Source organism: Phyllostomus discolor, chromosome 12 (genome assembly GCF_004126475.2).
Source record: "Phyllostomus discolor isolate MPI-MPIP mPhyDis1 chromosome 12, mPhyDis1.pri.v3, whole genome shotgun sequence".
NCBI lineage: Eukaryota > Metazoa > Chordata > Mammalia > Chiroptera > Phyllostomidae > Phyllostomus > Phyllostomus discolor.
This window is the reverse complement of record NC_040914.2, coordinates 27,921,795-27,940,186: the sequence shown is the minus strand read 5'-3', so window position 1 is coordinate 27,940,186 and position 18,392 is coordinate 27,921,795. Positions and strand designations below refer to the sequence as shown.

General features: G+C 54.4%; 1 protein-coding gene across 2 annotated transcripts; it reads right to left on the bottom strand.

The window, feature by feature from the left end:
* Window positions 1–7,585: 7,585 nt before the first annotated feature.
* ZNF444 (zinc finger protein 444) lies at window positions 7,586–17,655 on the bottom strand. 2 transcript variants are annotated; one of them, XM_036012738.1, is made up of 4 exons: window positions 17,551–17,655; window positions 14,370–14,714; window positions 10,412–10,496; window positions 7,586–8,690 (listed from the first exon to the last, which is right to left on the bottom strand). In XM_036012738.1, exons 2-4 carry the CDS (start codon window positions 14,679–14,681, stop codon window positions 8,104–8,106), a joined length of 984 nt encoding a protein of 327 aa, XP_035868631.1. In that variant the 5' UTR covers window positions 14,682–14,714; window positions 17,551–17,655; the 3' UTR covers window positions 7,586–8,103. The 2 variants fall into 2 exon arrangements, with proteins under 2 accessions (XP_035868631.1, XP_028385420.1); XM_028529619.2 differs by lacking the exon at window positions 17,551–17,655 and adding an exon at window positions 17,365–17,544.
* Between the last annotated feature and the right edge of the window lie 737 nt (window positions 17,656–18,392).

Below are 18,392 nucleotides of genomic sequence, written 5' to 3'. Positions count from 1 at the left end.
CTTCACCCCCATTCTCCCAGTCTTTGTTTATTTTTGTATTAAAATATTTTATTTATTTATTCTTAGAGAGAGGGGAAGGGAAAAAGAAAGAGAGGGAGAGGAACTTCAATGTATGGTTGCCTCTCACACTCCCCCTACTGGGGACCCGGTCCACAACCCAGGCATGTGTCCTGACTGGGAATCAAACCAGCAACCCTTTGGTTTGCAGGCCGGCACTCAACCCCCTGAGCCACACCAGCCAGGGCTCTCCAGCCTTTGTTTTAGAGTGTATTTTGTCTGATGTAAGTATTGCTACCCCAGCTTTTTTGTTTCCCTTTGGATATCTTTTCCATTCGTTTACTTTCAGTCCATGTGTGTCTTTCCACTGGAAGTGAGTTCTTGCAGACAACATATGCGAGGGTCTTGTTTTATTATCCATCCAGCCACCATATGCCTTTTCATTGGAGCCTTTAATCCACTCGTGTATAAAGTAACTATTGATAGGTATGTATTTATTGCCATTTTATTATTCATATTTTAATTTTCCCCCTTCTTCTTAAAGTAGTCCCTGTAACATTTCTTGCAAAGCTGGTTTGGTGGTGGTGAACTTTGTCAGCTTTTTCTCATCTGGGAACCAGACGGTGATGCTAGCGTATTCACCCAAGCAGAATGCACCTCGCTCAGGGCAGGAACTTGACTTGTTCACTGCAGCACCTTCAGTGTTTCGAGTTAAAATCAGCACCCAGCCCTGGCTGGTATAGTTCAGAGGACTGAGTGCCAGCCTGCAAACCAAAGAGTCTCCAGTTCGATTCCCAGTCAGGGTACATGCCTGGGTTGCAGGCCAGGTCTGCAGTGGGGAGTGCACAAGAGGCAACCACACATTGATGCTTCTCTCCTTCTCTTTCTCCTTTCCTTCCCCTCTCTCTAAAAATAAATAAATAAAATCTTAAAAAAAATAGTCAGTGCCTATAAGTCTTGTCTTCAACTGTCATTGGGGAGAGAGACACTGATTGTGACACCCAGAGAAAGGGTCATGATGTCCCAAGCTTGAAGCCACAGGGAGACAGGATGTCCTGGTAGTTTCTAGCTTGAATGTGGGGGACCCAAAGGGCCTAGGGAGGTGTCTCTGTCCACCCCTAAGAGTTTTTGGGTTTGTCGATGGTGTATGTGTAGCTCCCTGTCTCCAAAATTATGACGGGGAATCTTCTTTCCTGCAGCCCCTGCCCTCCACACACACGCTCTGCGTCTGCCAGGAACAGTCATTCACATCCGCAGAAATGAATTATCCACTCCATTCATCTTCTACCAAGTACGTGAAGAAGTGAGGTAGGAGCAGGTAGCCTGTCCCCCACAGATAATGTATTTAAATATCGAGAGGATGAACACTGTAAACTGGGAGAGAGAAGGGAGAGCTGGAGCAGGAAGCAGGAAGGACAGGGTTTCCTTTCTGTCTACTGCCTAAATACTTTAGATTTAGAATACTGGGAAAACATGTGAGGAACAGAGATAGGGTGGATAAAGAGAGATAGATAGATAGACAGACAGAAGATATAGATGATAGATGATTGATAGGTAGATGATTGATAGATAGCTGATAGAGGTTGATCATTGATAGAAATAGATAGACAGGCAATAGATGATACAGGTAGATTACAGGTAAATGATGGACAGAGGGATAGACAGGCAGATAGATAAAGATATAGATAGATAGTAGATGATATAAATCATAGATAGAGAGATAGATGATGAATAGACTCATGAGTGATAGATGAATGCACGGATAGAAATGGAAGACCACTGAAAGCTACATAGCTAAATAATAGTATGGGATCTTAATCGTATCTGTCTTAGAGTTTTGTGAAGATTAAATAAGTTAGTATATTTAAAGCATTCAAAGCAGTACCTGCCACCTAGATGACACTCAAAAAATAGGTGAAATGACCAGGTAGGTACCTAACTAGATATGTGAATGGATGGATGGATGGAATGATGGATGATGAATAATAAATGGATGGATGCATGCATGATAAATAGATAAATGGATGGATGATGGGCGGATGGATGATTGATGGATGGATGGATGGAATGATGGATGATGAATAATAAATGGATGGATGCATGCATGATAAATAGATAAATGGATGGATGATGGGTGGATGGATGGATGGATGGATGGAAGGATGGATGGATGGATGGATGGAATGATGGATGGATCAGCAAAACAGACAAAAAGAGAAGACAACACAGAGGGTCTAAAAGCATATGAGCATCTACAATTAGATTCACACTGCTCCTCTGAGTTAAGGGACAGAACACCCACACTTCCTGAGCAATGTGACGTGCTGAAGACGGCAGCTCCTGCATCAGACCTCTCCTCTGCACCAGACACTGTACTCCCACCTGTATATGGACCAACGCATTTAATCCGAAAAGTAGCCCTGGATCCCAGGTAGTATGATGGCCTCATTTCTCATGGGGGAAATATAGGTTCTGAGAGCTAAGAAAACATGCCCAAGATCACACGTCTCTCTCCAAAGGGACAGAGGTGAGATCCATGCCCAGATAGGCCAGCTCCTGGACCAGCAGCTCTAACAGGCTGAATCTTAGTTTCCACCTCCAATCACATCAAGTGGGCAATGACCATCTCAGTGCTTCCATAGTTCTGGGAATTCCGGCTTCATTGGTCAGGCTCACATCCGATTCAACATTGAGAGACATTACCATACCTCCTGAAGCCTTTTAAAAATGTTTCACAGCTGAATGTCCACTCTCTTTTTGAAGGTGAAGACGTGCTCTTGTTCCCATCACCGCTGTTGTCATCAGCCAACATGCCCCCACCTGTGAGGATGCCGGCCCACCAATCAGCACTCCCCATCACACCTGTGCTGCCAGCTCGGCTGCAAGATCAGCCTCGGGGTGGAGCAAGACCTTGCATGGCCTTGGCAGGCTGTGTTTCCTTCACTAACAACAATGGCTCCCACGACTTTTCAGGGTCGGCTGGGCCTGGGGGGAGATTGTTGACTGTGATGATAGAAGAGGGGGTCTCTTTCTCAATAGCCATGTGCAAGTCTTCGAATGTTCCCTCCCTTTGAGCTAGAAAAACCCACGTCCACGTTCTGTGTGGGCCAGCAACGTGGTGTTCACAGAACTCTCCCAAGATTTAAAAATGCAGACCCACATTCATCTTTGAAACTTCACCAAAGAATTCCCCTCATGTACACATACAATAAAACTTGAAAGAGGGTTCTGTAAGGTTTACCTGGGGATCGAACCCATAGTCTTTTGGTGTACAGAACTACAACCAACTGAGGGGTCAGGCCAGGGCCTCCTTATTTTAGACCAAAATGAAGGGGTTACAATGAATTCTGCAGGGGTCACGGGGTACTATTGTTTGAGTGGGGGTTCTGCATCAGGATGAAGATCCTCTTCCCTTTCCTGCCCATCACCCACTCAGTTGCAAACTTGAATGATGAGAGTGTAGAGGTCAGACCTTTCACATGAAGACCTGGATTTCCATGTTCCTACCGTATGTCCGGGGGTCTGTAAACACCGGACCCAAGACTCCAAATGGCAGCCACCTGCTGGAGCTCTTGACAAGGCTTGTTCTTCCCAATTCACCACAGACCTCACCAGCCCTATTGTCACCCCGAGGCTCTGATATATTTCACTTGGATTCTCTGCCCTAGAAACTCTCCAGTGCCTAAGATTAAAAGGTGAATGCAAAACTTTCCCTTGGGTTTTGTGATGGGAAGTGGGGTACGTGCCATGGTGTTGAGCGGGCTGCCTGCCCTGGGATTACACCCTCCCTCGCAGCTTTGTGTCCCAGCAGCTCTCAGCCCCTGGGCAGCGGTGTGTCTTTCTGCCTCTGCCTCAAATCCCATCTGCCTCACGTTCTGCTGCTTCCTCCATGGATTGGAGGAAGAAATAAATCAGATTATTTTTTAAAACAACAATATCCTCACATAGTAGTTGTGAGTACAATTGAAGATGGTGAACCCTACATATAAAGCAAGTGAGGAAGGGGGCCTCTGTCAAAGATCATAATCCTTTTAACAGTAATCATCATGCCCTGGCTGTTGTGGCTCAGTGGGTTGAGCACAGACCTGTGAACCAACAGGTCCCCAGTTCACTTCCCAGTCAGGGCACGTGCCTGGGTTGCTGGCCAGGTCCCCAGTAGGGGGTACGCAAAAGGCAACCACACATTGATGTTTCTCTCCTTCTCTTTCTCCTTCTCTTCCCCTCTCTAAAGAATCTTTAAAAAAAAATAGTCATCAGCAGTACTTACTGAATTCTGAGTGCTGTGCTCAGGACATATGTTCCTGACCAAGGATGAACACAGAGGCTCAGAAAAATTAAGTCACTTTCCCAAGATTGCACAGCAAGTAAGCAACCAGATTGAAACCCAAGCATCGGCGCTCTGGGGCCTCTTTGCATCAACATCAGGCAATCGTGCTTTCCAGCAGTGGTCAGCTCTCTGTTTACTGATTACAGAACGGGGGACCACGGTTGGCTTCCAGGTCACCCTCACGTGGGAGGGGGGAAGTGGCTGCCCTCTTCCCTGAACTACTGACTCACTCTGACCTGCATCGCATGCCCCCACACCCCCGCCAACTCAGCAGCCAAGACCCTGCTTTGAAAGTATAAATCCAATGGTGCACCTCAGGCCTAAAACCTTCCAATACCTTCCCAGCATGCCAAAAATAAAACTACACTCTCATGAACACTCATGACTCAGCTCCTTCCACGATGCCCCTCCTGGTCTGTAGGCGCTGGCTCGCTCCTCCCGATGGTCTTGGTCCTGGCTGGCCCCTCTCCCTGCACTGCTGTCCCGGTGTCACCCAGGCCCCTCCTCAGAGCCTTCCCTGGCTACTCGGTCTCCACTTCCCCCCCAAAATGCCCTCTTCATCCTATCACCCTCCTTGACTACTTTTCCTTCATTTTCATTGCAGACACTATTGTAGATGTCCCCACTTACCTCCCCGCTCCCCCATGTCTGTCAGCACACCATTGTCTGTGTCTGTGGGTCATGCACAAGTCCTTTGGCTAATCCCTTCGCCTTCTTTTATCCAGTTTCCCCACCCCTCTGACAGCTGTCCATCTACTCCATGTGTCCATGCCTCTAGTTCTGTTTTGTTCCTCAGCTTATTTTGTTCATTAGATCCCACACACAAGTGAGATCATATGGCATTTGTCTTTCTCTGACTGGCTTATTTCACTGAGCATAATACTATCCAGGCCCATTCACACTGTCACAAAAGGTAAGACTTCCTTCCTTTGTATGGCTGCATAATGTTCCGTTGTGTAAATGTACCACAGCTTTTTTTTTTTAAAACCACTCATCTACTGAGCATTATTTACAATAGTTAGGACCTGGAAACAGCTTCCTTTACTTTTTAAATCAGATTGATCACTATTGCAGCCTCCCCTGTTTAGGCATCTGTTGGTTTTCTGTCTTCCTCCTCCCCCAGGGCATTAGTGCATAAGTGCAGCTGCACAAGGTCTTTGTTCTAGCTCTCTTCTGACACCTGGCCATGCAGGTGCTCACAAGACAGTTGCACCACAACCACAATCTAGACTCTGCAATGTGGCTTTGCAACTCAGGCATTGAGAAGGGTCCCTTCCTAACCTTTGAACATTGGCTGGCCCACACTGACTGAGGTGGTGGCAAGTTGTGCTGGTTTCACAAGGCTTGCACACCTGCGCTGTCCCTGCCACTGCCACCAAGCAAGTCCAGCCCAGCCTGCTGGGCAGTGGAGGTCTGGTCTTAGATGAGGCTGATGTTTGCTTAGTGTTAACTCGCTATGCCTCTCTCCTCATATCTTCCTCATGCCCAGGGTCACCACGTGAGAGTATTCAAAAGCCATGGGTTTAGTTTTAAGCTATGGTAAGCAGGTCAACACGCACGGCTTGACCTAGATAGAGGCAGAAGGTCAAGAGAAAGACATGGTTTCGGGGTTTATTCTGGCAGTGGACCAACTGGTGAGCAGTCACCCACGTGAGATGCAGTGAAGATGGCCCAGGCTACCCTGCCACTCACCTCCTCACACAGCAAGTGGAAGGGGGCTGGGCCTGATGCTGACCCCAGTACCTGGGCAAAGAGAGGGATATGAGGAGGTACGTGTGGCAGCCAGAGAGGAGATGGTAAAACTCAGCTCACCTCTGCGGGGTCCAGACCCCAGGGAGGTGGAGCAGAGGACACCATTGCCACAGCCCCATCTGGAGCCTCTGGCCACCTGCTGGTTCCCAAGACTTCCATAGGCCCAAGTCTGGCTCCTCACTACAGAAGCAGCCTGTTGACAAAACCACAGCCCAGACTTTTCACACCAGCAGCCTGGCCACTTCCTCTATGTGCCTCAGTTTCCTGGTCTGTTTAAGGGTAACAGTGCTGGTGTCCTTCATTATGACTGAGTTAGTGAAGACCTGGAAAGAAGACCTGGCCCACAGGAGGTAAGTTTTGCTGTTATCAGAACCCCTTCCACAGAGCCGGCCTGGCCTCATCCCCTCCACCCCCCCACCACAGCCATATTTTGAGGTACTGCAGCTGATCATATATCATCTCCAAGTTTCCTCTGTTAGAGGGCAGGCATGGTAACAAGGACCTCCCAAAGCACCTGTGGGTGCTCACACTGGACCAGACCATGCTCAGCATTTTGCACTCATTCCCTTGCTGAATTCCCAAGCCTGTGCCCTGCCCAGGACCCTTATTAGCTGTCTTGCAAGGGGACACTAAGGCCAAGGACTTGCCCAGGGGACCCTGTTGGTCACATGGTCCCTTGAGATGGCCTGGCACCCACACCTTGCTTGCTGCTTGGGCACTTCCCCATCTTACAGGTATTGAAAAGGGGCGTCTCTGCTGTACACACTTGACAGTCGGCTAGTTGCTTTCCCAGACTCCCTTGCAGCTAGGGCATGGCCCCTGGCCTGGGTTTTACTTGCCAGAAATACCAGCATCTCCTGGGAAAGGGCAGGACCTGGGCCTCAGGACATTTCTGAACCGAAGGCATGGGGTGAGGGCACTGGTCTGCACTCGAGAGGAAGCCACCACCAGTCTCACCACTCCCTGCCTTAGAGGGCCCCAGACTCATGACCGCTAGGCCTGTACCCCAACCCCAGGTGACTAGCCTCCTCTCCTGGCAAAACAGGCCACCCAGGAGACCTGCTGAGTGATACTTGGGGGCGGTCCCCTAAAAAGGGGGTGACATAACCCAATAGTCTTAGCAAGAGATATGGATACTATTACTTAGTTATGGAGGTAGAAGCAAACTCAGAGAGGAGTGTGACCTAACATTACACAGCCAAGGGTTGAGACTGGCACCCGAGCAGGCTTGGCCCTGAGCCAGGTCCCTTCCCCGGCCCTTGTCCCTGCCCCTGTGAGACAAGATGCAGGTGACTGCTTCCAGGGCCCCGGGCAGGTTCGACCGAGAATGTGCAGGAGCACCTCCCACTGCACAGAGATGAGGGAGCATTCATCTCCTGTCACTTCTCATGGAGTGCCCTCTAGACTCCACGGGAACTGCTACCTGAGGGCTGTGCCCAGGATCCCAGGCCCCTCTGCCCCAGGCGGCCCTGGAGAGCGGGCCTACGACAGAGCCTGGGACTCAGGCGGTGCAGCTCATTGGTGACTTTATTGCTCTGCAGATGCTGGTGAATCGTCGCTTCCAATGTGCCCCCCAGAGCCCGCATCTCTGTCCATCTCCTACTTTCCTGGGGCACAGGGAGGAGCGAGACCAAGGAGGCCACGGCCAGACCCCTCCCCTGCCCCCCAAGCTGCCCTGTGGGGGTCTCCTAGGGACAAGACCAAGCCCCTGCCTCCAGCCCCCTCTCCACCCAGGAGCCTGCCTGCTGCTCCGGCCCTGTGCTCTTCTTCGTGGCTCCCAGCCCACCTTGCTGCCCTCCCTGGTACAGGGCAGGTGGAGGGGGCAGTGGGGAGAGGAGAGCACGACGTGGAAGCACCTCTCAAGGGTGAGACTGAGTGGGAGGTCAGGAGGAGTGCGAGAGGGGGAGCAGGACCAGAAAATGAGATTCGGGACAGAAAAAGCTGAGAAGGAACCAAGAACTAGGGCATCGGATGCTTTAGGTTTAAAGGAGGGAGAGAGGTGAGGAGCGGGTCCTGGAGGCAGGCAGCTACCCCAGGGGCCACGGTGGGAAGGGCCCCCCACCCTCCGGCCCCGGTGCGCCTGGTGTGCCCGTGGCGCTGGCCGCCCGGCCGTGGATGCGTTGGTGGCGCAGCACGTGCTCACGGCGCCCGAAGCCCTTGCCACACTCCCAGCAGGCGAACGGCCGCGCGCCCGAGTGCGTCTTGCGGTGGCGCACCAGGTGCTCGCGCCAGTAGAAGGTTTTGCCGCACTCGCAGCAGGCGTGCGGCTTCTCACGGGCAGGCAGCGGGCGCAGGGCTGGCCCGGGGATGCCGGGGTGCGTGCCGCGGTGACGCCGCAGGTGCTCCTTGCGCCGGAAGGCCTTGCCACACTCTGGGCAGGCGTGCGGCTTCTCGCTCGAGTGGCTCTGCCGGTGGCGCAGCAGGTGCGCCGGCTTCAGGGAGGCCTTGCCGCACTCCGGGCAGGACACAGTGCCTGCGGAGGCCAGGAAGGTGGGCAGGCCAGGCGCTGGCAGGGCAGGCGGGTCCAGCTGGGGGCTGTCTGGCTCCTGCTTGTAGGGGCGTGTGGCCTGGGCGTCCCCCGTGGCCGGCTCCTCAGTCCCTGGGGCAGCATCTCCTGCTGGGCAAAGGTGCAGTCAGGGCGGGGCGCCATGCAAGGCAGAGAGGGCAGGACCTTCCCTGCCCAGAGAGGGCAGGCTGAGGTGGGATGGAGGGGGTGGGGGTGCTTAACCTCAAGGTGCATTGGAGTGGGCTTCACATTCATCCCTGCGTCCTCCACAGCAGCACCTGGTGCAGAGTGAGTGCCCACCACAGATGTGCAGGTGGGTGCATGGGTGAAGGGGATGGGGGAACGGGGGACATGGCACAGGACACAGAAGAGGGGGTGGAAAGGAGAAATGATGGGTGAATGGCAGGTCAGCGGGTGGAGGAGTGCAGGGGAAAAGGGGTAGTAAGTGAATAAACGTCCGAGACAGGATGTTTCGGGTAGGTGGCTGCTTGGCTGGGTGATGTCCAAGGGGCAGACAAGCGTCTGACTGGCTATTCGGGGGCCAAATGGGAGGGTGGATGAGTGGCCAGACGTGACCCACGTTTCCTTTCTCCAGTTTTCCAAACCACTCTGCGGAGCTCCAAAGAGGCACACTACATTTGTTTTCTTACACAAGGGCAGGCATGACAAAAATAACAGTCGCCAACACCCACTGCCTCCCCCTGTGGGCCTGGGGCCATGCCAGGCACTTCCACTGCAGCAGCTCTCGCCTTTGCCGGCGTCCCGGCAGGAGCAGGCCCGGTTACTGTCCCCCCTCCGACGCACACAGGGGACACCCTGAGCTCAGAGGCCTTTCCCAGGGCCCTGCCCAACCCCGAATTCCCACCCCAGATCTCGGACCCTTTCCCCCAGGCCCACGGCACCCAGCACATTGTGGTTCCTCCATCTTTGCCTTTTTGATGATGTTTCCGGTGGTTTCCCTGAGACGATGGACTCCCAAGAAGGGCCACCTGCCCGTCCTCCATCCTCCCTGGGTCCCCGCCCTCCCCGTGACCCCTGCCCTCCCCAGGTCCCTCCCTTTTTGTGGCCTCCATCCTGCTGTCCCCACATTCAACCTTGAGATGACCCTCAAGCTGCTCTGTTCTGCGCCTAGGCCCTCTATCACCTGAAGCACTGCACCTGGGCTCCCGGAACTTGGTTCCACACTGACCACCACACTGTCACCCCGTGGTGGACACCCACTCTGTCCCCCTCCTTTGACAAGGTTCAGCCTCATTCCCCTTCCTCACCCTCAGGCGTGTGGTCCAGACAGGGCTGGCTCCAGCCCCAGTTGCCGCCCCCCAACCACCCCACCCACGGGTGTGTGCCAGGCCTGTGCTCTTAGGGCTGGGTGCTGCTCCTCTGGCCACAGCACCCAGATCGGGAACAACAGGACTCAGTCGGAGCCGAGGAGGCACGACCTGGGGACTCCGTGCAACTAGCTGAGAGCGTGGATGCAAAGGTCCTGGGTCAGACTACCCAGCACAGTCCCAGCTCTGCCGGCACCTGACCTCAGGTGAGCTACCTTACTTCCGTAGCATGTCTGCAGCGACAGCATGTGGAGGACGCAGTGGGATTTCAGCTCGCTGGCCAGAGCCACGCCTGGCTCCTACATCCCCAGTGCTGCTGTCCTGCCTGCCCACCCCCACTATGCCCTCCGGGGGTGGGGGTGCTGAATGCATCTCCAGCCCCTGGGGCCTGGGGCAGGGTCTGGCACACAGCAGGCGAGCCAGGGACACTCACTGAACAGATGAGTGACAGGCAGGAGGGGTGCCCCACCTTGGGCTGCGAGAAAGGGGCCAGCTGCTCACCTAATGGAGTCACCCCACCATCTTCTTTTTGGAGGCCGACCCCAGAGCCGTCTGTCACATCCCGAGGGGCCCTCATCGCTGGTCCCTGAAACGAGACACCGAATTCTGAATTGAGAAACCTGAGGGATGGCCTCGACTTTCCTCCTATTTCCCCACCACCTTCAACCACTCACCACATCCTGCCACCCGCCCGCCCTGGGGACAGCTGGCTTCCCTGTGGAGGACATGCAGCCACCCCTCGTGAGGCCTGGCCTTGGCTGACACCTCAATTGCAACCTCCGGAGACCCTGAGCAAGACCCGCTGCGAGTTCCTGACCCACAGAAACCGTGAGAGATACTGAACATTCTGTTAATCCACTACATTTGGGGCGGTGTTACACAGCAACAGGTAACAGATACACCTGTTCTGAATACGGCCTTCACTTCTCACTGCCCTTTGCAAACTCCGCGACAAAATTCAGAAGAAAAACACATAAGCTACTTTCAACTCAGGGGAAAAAAAATAATAAAGTGAGCTCAGAATGGGACTCTCCTGTCCTAATGGTGGACAACTCCAAGCAGGGTGGCCGTGGTTGGCAAGACCTGCCTATTTCTGGCTCCTTCACACTCCGGTCACGGTTCCCCAAACCCCTGTCCCCAAGGAAAAGATCAGAATTCCCCCAGTGCTGATACAGGGTTGGCTCATGAGTCACCTGCATCCAACTTGCTTCCTTCCACTGTACGGGTTTCGAATGCTTTCTGACTCAAGTGACGGTTAGGGCAAGAACCAGCCATGCCCCAAACCTCATCAGCTGGTGAGAGGACTCAGCAGGAAACTCCGGACCTTCCACGAAAGCACCTTGTTTGGGATGTAAAAATGCCTCCCCGTGGTGCGGGCAGTGGCAGGATGGGCAATCTGCAATCACCTTCCTGCACACCGGGAGCTGACCACTCTCGTGCACACCAGGCTGTGATGAGCCTGCTGCGTTGGCAGCGGCCCTACTGCCCCCTCCAGCCCCACCTCTGTCCGGGCCCTCACCTGGAGCTCTGAGACCACACCACCACCACCGCACATAGCTTGTGCAACCTGGGTGTGCCAGGATCTCAGACCTCCACTCTTTGGCCTAGAATACCCCTTCCCAGCCCCTTCACCATCTACTTAGGGAGCTGACCGAGTCCTCCGTCCCTGCCACACACGTGGTTTACAACCCTGCTACACAGGGGCATCCCCTGGTCTGGCACCTCTCACGGTGCACTTTTTAGCAGGTTCACTGCGGCCTTACAGATGTACAAGAAACACGCACATTTAAAGCCTGTAAACCAGTGAGTTTCAACACACGTATCCACTCCAGCGGCTGCCCATGCAGTTGAGGTGGTGAACACTCTGGTGGTGCCAGAAGTCCCCATGTGCGTGCATGACCCGCCCCCCTCTGGCCTCCGGAGTACAACCACGGAGGATTTCCCCCACTGCAGAAGGGGCTTCGTTTTCTAGAACTTTATACAAATGGAACCACATAGCCAATGCCTTTTGGGCATCTGGTTTCTTTCATTCAACATTGTTTCGCCATCAGGACACTGGCCTACGGTTTTCTTGTCACGTCTTCGGTTTCAGGATCGGGGTGATGCTGGCCCCACAGAGTGAGCTGGAAGCCGTCCCTCCTCTTCATCTTCTGGGAACAGTCTGTGTGGACTCGCTGTACTTTCCCCCTGACCTTTCTCCCTGACCTGTCAGACTCCCCCGACGGGGTTGCCTGGGCCCATCCGTCTCCTCCAACAGATGACAGAGGGCTCTGGGGGGACTGCAGGGGCACAGGGACTGGCCTCGGTGGGGGTCCCTGCTGCCAATCCTTTAATAAATAATAGCTTTATGGAGATACGATTCATATACCGCAGGAATCGCCCACTTAAAATAGAACTCAGTCTATTTCAGTGTCTAGGATACTCCCGCGCTGTGCCACCATCACCACAGTCCATTTTAGAATACCCATCCCCCCCAAAATAAACCTCGAACCCACTGGCAGACCTCCCCCTTCCTCTCGGTCAGCTGCTGGGAGCCACTGGTTCACTTCCTGCCTCTGTGGACCTGCTGCCTCGGGAGGCTTCACAGAAATGCAGTCACACGGGACCTTTTGCTGTTCACGTAATGTTTTCAACGTGCAGCCATACAGCAGCGTGTCCTTCGTTGCTTTTCACCGCCGAGTAATACTCCACTGTGTGACCATCCATGCTGGGTTTACCCACCCCAGCCTGGTGCACCCGTGGATCATGCCCACTCCCCAGCTATCGGGAGTGACACCACCCAGCCGTCCGTCACGCCCTATGTGTACACCATCTGGGCTGACGTACATTGTCCTTTCTCTTGGGTGTGCACCCAGGAGGGGACAGACTGGCTCCACGGCACAGTGAATCCCCACTTAGCATCATCGACAGATTCTGTGGCTTTCGGCGAAACAACGTATAATGCAACCAACGTGACCACGGGCTTGTTGATATGCACAAGTTCAGTTCCTGCAGCACCTCACTGATGTTGAAGGAGACATCATTCCCGGACCGCCCGCAGCCCCATGTCTAACCCTTCGGGGGAATTAACTGCCAGACAGTTTTCCGAGACAGCTGCCTCATTTTACCTTCCAGCCACCACAGAAGTGGGTTCCAGCTCCTGGCACCTCAGAAGTTAGATGATGAGTGAATGTATGGATGGGCAGACGGATGGATGGACAGATGGATGTCAAACCGTTGGCCTGTGCCCCAAAGAAGAGGACCAGCCACGGGAGTGCGGGCGTGCAGGGGAGGGTTGTAGTGAGGCTAACCACGGCCCCAGTTGCCTCCAGCCACAGACCTGCTCGTGGGACCGGCAGTGAGGTACCCACCACCCCGTCGGTTCAGAGGGGGCTGGGCGGCACAGGGTCTCACCCCAAGTCTCCGCTCAGATGGGTGGAGGCCGAGCACGTGACATGGAGACCTCCCCGGCTCCCTGGTCAGCATGTCAGAGACAGGAGGCCAGGAAGCCACAGTGCTGGCAGGCTCTCCAGCAACTCCTGGGCATGTCCAAGTCTCAGCACTTTCCCATCTCTGGAGGACCCCCAGGCGTCCTGGGGCCCTCTGGTTTGGGGGTCACAGACCGACGCCAGACTGTGCAGAGGCTGAGCACTGCTCACAGAGCAGCCATGGGCACTTAGGGATCAGAAGCAGGAATCTAGAGCCACAGCACATGGGTTCTATCCCCCCCACTGCCCCCTAACTAGCTGTGTGACTTTGGACAAGTCGCTTGACCCTTCTGAGCCTTGTGTCTTCATCTGTGGAACAGTGAGAACAATGGCGCCCAGTCCCGACCCCACAGGACAGTGGGGAGTCCGGAAGGCTGTGCTGACAGCAGGATTTATGGGGGCCTATTGGCTAGGTTGTTTCAGAGAAACTTCCAGAGGGGGCGGAAACTGAGTGAGGTCAGCCTCGGTGGTCCGCTGTGCCTCCACAGCGGGCCCCCCAACAAAGACCCTGGACACCAGGCTCCTAAAGCTCCCCTGGTGGGTGACGCTCGGTGCCCTCTGCAGGATCCCTGAAGGGGAGACCAGGAGCTGTGGGCATTGGGCTCCCCCAGACCTGCCCCACCACCTCCTCCTGGGGCTGGCCCTTGTATGTGACAATCCACTCTCAGGGGGCAGCTTTACAGGAGCTCTGAGTCCTTCTATTGGAGTATCAAAGTAAGGGTCGTCCTGCAGGCACCTAGGGGTGTCAGAAGGAGGGGGTCTTGGGGACTGTGCCCTTGACATTGCACTGCTGGCCTGATGCTCCCACCCACAGCGTCCCCGCTGGGACCTGTTCTGTGTGCTGGCTCATGGGGGACTGTCACTCCCATGGACCGAGGACCAGACCATCAGGAGAGAAGATGGAAGGCTGCGAGGGGCAGGCCTGTCTCTGACCCCAGGGAGGTAGCAGTGAAGGGATGCAGGCATGTGTGAGCGTGTGCGCTCATGCTCACCCAGAGCTCTTCCAGCAGGGCCAGGGCCTCCTCGCCACTCTGGGGCCGCCGGCTGCACACCCAGGCCTGGACATCTGCGGGGAAGGCACTCAGGAACTGCTCCAGCACCAGCAGCTCCAGCATCTGCTCCTTGGTGCGCACCTCAGGCTGCAGCCAGTCTCGGCACAGTGCGCGCAGCAGGCCCAGCGCCTCGCGGGGGCCCGGTGCATCGCCTAGGTGGAAGTGGCGGAAACGGTGCCATGGCGAGTCCAGGGCCAGGACCTCCGCGGCCTGGACCTCCTGCTTCACGGGCTGGGGGGACGGAGCCTCCATGGGGGCGGGCAGAACCCAGGGCGACCACAGCACCTGTGGGGAGGGATTTCCAGCACAGTGAGAGCCCAGCCCAGTCATTCTAGAAGCCATCACCTCCTGTCATTGAGGGGAGGGCAGCAAGGGTGCAAGTGGACACTCTAGTATCCCGTTAGAAGCAGAGCGACCTGGTATAAGCAGTGTCCTCTCTCTCTGCCTCAGTTTCCTCCCCTACAAAACAAAGTGCTCACCTGCCTGGTATGCCCGAGGGAGGGTGGCCCCCCAGGTGGGGGAGCCAGGGGTGCTGCTAAATATCCGACAGTACACATGCTGTTGAGGTCAAGACACCCTGGCCTAGAAATGTGGCCCTTGAATGGTCTAGGGACGCTGGGGGTGCCAAGACCCTCCCAGGACACAGCGAGGTCAGAACTGTTGTTATCTTCACACTAAGATGTCATCTGCCTCTTTCCCTCACGTGTCCCTGTATCTACGGTGGGGTCCTTGGAGGCTGACGGCCGCAGGCTGCACGCACAGCAGATATGAGCACCCAGTCTCTCAAATCAGACTTTGGAGAGATGAGGGAGGAAGAAAGCCGCTTTTCCAACCCTTCCTTTCAGAAAACATGATTTTTTTCATCATAAAAATGTTATATGCGAACACAGGAAGGCGGATCACTGCTATTTCTAAATGCGTTAGTCCTGTGAAATTCGCTTAGCCCTTGTTTCTAATGTGATACATGCCCAAAGCCCTAACTCCCATAAACAAAAGTGCTTTTGGACCTTTAACAGCTTTTAAGACTATAAAGAGGCCCTGAGTTCCAATTGTGAACCCCTGGCCCGGAGCTAGGGTCAGCAAGCGGCCACTTGGGGGCAGATTCTGCCTGGGAGTCTTTTTATTTATTTATTTTTTTAATTTTTAAAAAAAGGTTTTATTTATTTATTTTTTAGAGAGGGAAGGGAGGGAGAAAGAGAGAGAAGCATCAATGTGCAGTTGCTGGGGGTCATGGCCTGCAACCCAGGCATGTGCCCTGACTGGGAATCAAACCTGCGACGCTTTGGTTCGCAGCCCGAGCTCAATCCACTGAGCTATGCCAGTCAGAGCTTTTTAATTTTTTTTAATGACCTGCTTTTTAATCTTGTTTTAATGACCTGGCTCGTGTAGCTCAATGGATTGAGCTCGGGCTACGAACCAAAGCGTTGCAGGTTCGATTCCCAGTCAGGGCACATGCCTGGGTTGCAGGCCATGGATGCCAGCAACTGCACATTGATGTTTCTCTCTCTCTTTCTCCCTCCCTTCCCTCTCTAAAAATAAATAAATTTTTAAAAAGTTGAGTTTCTCGAAAGAAAGTACTTTAAAAATAATTTTTTTAATGATGCAGGCTGGATTAATTAAATGGCTAAGAAATAAGCTCTGTCACTTCCAACTTCCAGCTCTGCCACTGATCTGCTGTGTGATCATGGACACACGACTTGCCCTCTCTGGGCTTAATTTCTCCACTTGTAATACAGGACTCATCACGGCTCCTTCCTCACAAGGAGTTTGAGAAGTGGGCAGCACTTAGAGCTCAGCCAACATCTGTCTCCTCCAGGTTCCTAACCTCCACACTGTGGAGTTTGGGCTAGATTATTCTGTGTTGTGGCAGGCGTCCTTTGCTACAGAAACGTTGAACTTCTATCCCCCAGACACCAGTAGGATCTTCCCAGTTGTGACAAGCAACATGTCTCCAGATATAGCCCCGTGTCCCCTGGGGACAAATATTGACTCAGAGCACCAGGGCTCCTGAGCAAATGCCAGCTCTGCCACCGACCCACTAGTCGACCTTGGACAAGGGACACCCGCACCTTTGACACATCGCACCTCTGCTCCTGGGCCTAAAAAAATCACACTAGCCCAAGAGTCCCGGAAAAAGTCGCAGAAGTTCAACATTTTCTGTGGCAAAGGACTCATGCTGAGGACAGCACCTGGGCTAAGCAAGAGTTAAGTTATTTCAATTATTGGGGGCGGGGGCGGAGCGGATGCTGCTATTAACAAAACAAGCACATGCATTTAAAATCTAGCTACAAAGTAGAATAGGCGTAAACATAGGAAACAAAAGATGGTGGTTACTGGCTGACTGGGGTAGATGAGGGGCGCGGGCGGCCTCCGATGATAGCAAACACAGACCTAATTAATGAATTCACTCCCTTGCAACAAGCTGAGAAGTGGGAGGCTCTTCTTCAAAAAAGAAAAGAAAACCGGGGAAGAAATCATCAGGAATCGCACAACGTATAAAAAGGGGTGTGAAAAAGGCACACAAAAGGAACCACCTGCGCCCATCCAGGTGGGGGCCACGACCTACCCCTAAACCCGCTTCCCCCAAACCTTTCCCACGGGTCCAAGAGGTCCCACACTGGTCCTAAGGGCCCAGCGCCCATCCTAGCGGGGATCCCCGCCCCCTGCCCCCGCCCCCACTTCCTAGGCCATCCCCAACTCCGTTCCCTCCGTTTCCAACTCTTCCCCGAGACCCCCCACCTCAGGGGTCCACAACCCTCCCCCTCCCCCTTCCGCTCGGTCTCCCATCGCTCGCTCCCACCTCCCCCTTCACCCCGGGCCCCTTTTTATATCCTCCCCCAACTCGCCCATCCCTTCCTCCGCCGGCTTCCAGCACCCTCTCCCCAAAGTCTGATCATCTCCACAAATCCTTCCCTTATTTTCTCCCCTTACTCACCTTACTCTCCCAGGCGGATCCCCCTAAGACCCCCTCACCTCCTCGCACATGCGCAGTAAGCTCACAGGGACTCCATGCCCCAGCAGGCTTTGCGCCAAACTCTTGTGTGACCCTCCCCACCAAATACTCCTGGAGACTTAGTGTGTCGTTCCCTTGACGAACCAGCCCCAGCCCTACGGGCCTCACCAGCACTACACTTCCCAGGACGCCTCGCGGCAATGGCGGCTTTCCATTGGCACTCGTCTTACCAACTAGCGTTTGCCCATCCCCGAAAGGTTTCGCCAGCCAGAACTACATTTCCCAAGATGCAGCGAGTGCTGTCTGCGGCCTATTGGCCTTCGCAAACACGGCCTTCCCTGGCACACTGAACTTTGGACTACATTTCCCAGAAGGCAGACAGGGTTTCTCATTGGTTCGCACGCAGAACCTGAGCCTACGCAGACGTGAGAACGGGTGGGGGGGAGGGAAGCCGAGGGAGGGAGAAAGAGCGGCGTTGTCGTGGAGACCCGAGGAGGCTGGACGCTGCTGGGCACTGGAGAAATGGGGCCCCTGACCTGAGGACCGGGCGGACCGAGAAGGAGGAAGGGCCCGGAATGGAGCTCTGGCTAATCATTGCGTGCGCGGTGCATTTCCTTGACAACTGGTCGCCTCTCACCCCTCCCCCACATGGCGAAACTAACGAGGTCCCGGGTCAGTGCGGGGTCCGGACTTTATCCAGGCACCCCGGTTCCTCTCGTCTACGTGTACCTGGCACCCTGGCCTCAGTTTCCCTTTTGTGGATTGGGCGAGGGTACTACATGACACATGTCTCCGACGTGTCTCCATCAGATACGGTGACTGCCTCAGTTTCCCCATCTCAGAAACGGGAAGAAGTGTGAGACAAGGCTGGAGCTCCGAGTGTGGCGGGTTCCAGGCGGCGTAGACCGCATAGAAGCCATCGCCGGGTCTACACCAAGTGTCCTGCTCTGGGTGGCGTGGGTGAGACAGACCCACGGATACGGGACGACATGGGACAGCGGCAGGAACAA

Excerpts from the sequence above, each read along its gene's own strand:
- ZNF444 (XM_036012738.1), bottom strand. The coding sequence starts at position 14,681 with ATGGAGGCTCCGTCCCCCCAGCCCGTGAAGCAGGAGGTCCAGGCCGCG. Across the intron at positions 10,497-14,369 it reads CCCTGCTGGAAGAGCTCTGG|GGACCAGCGATGAGGGCCCC; the intron begins GTGAGCATGAGC and ends GTCTCGTTTCAG. Across the intron at positions 8,691-10,411 it reads TGGTGGGGTGACTCCATTAG|GAGATGCTGCCCCAGGGACT; the intron begins GTGAGCAGCTGG and ends TTTGCCCAGCAG.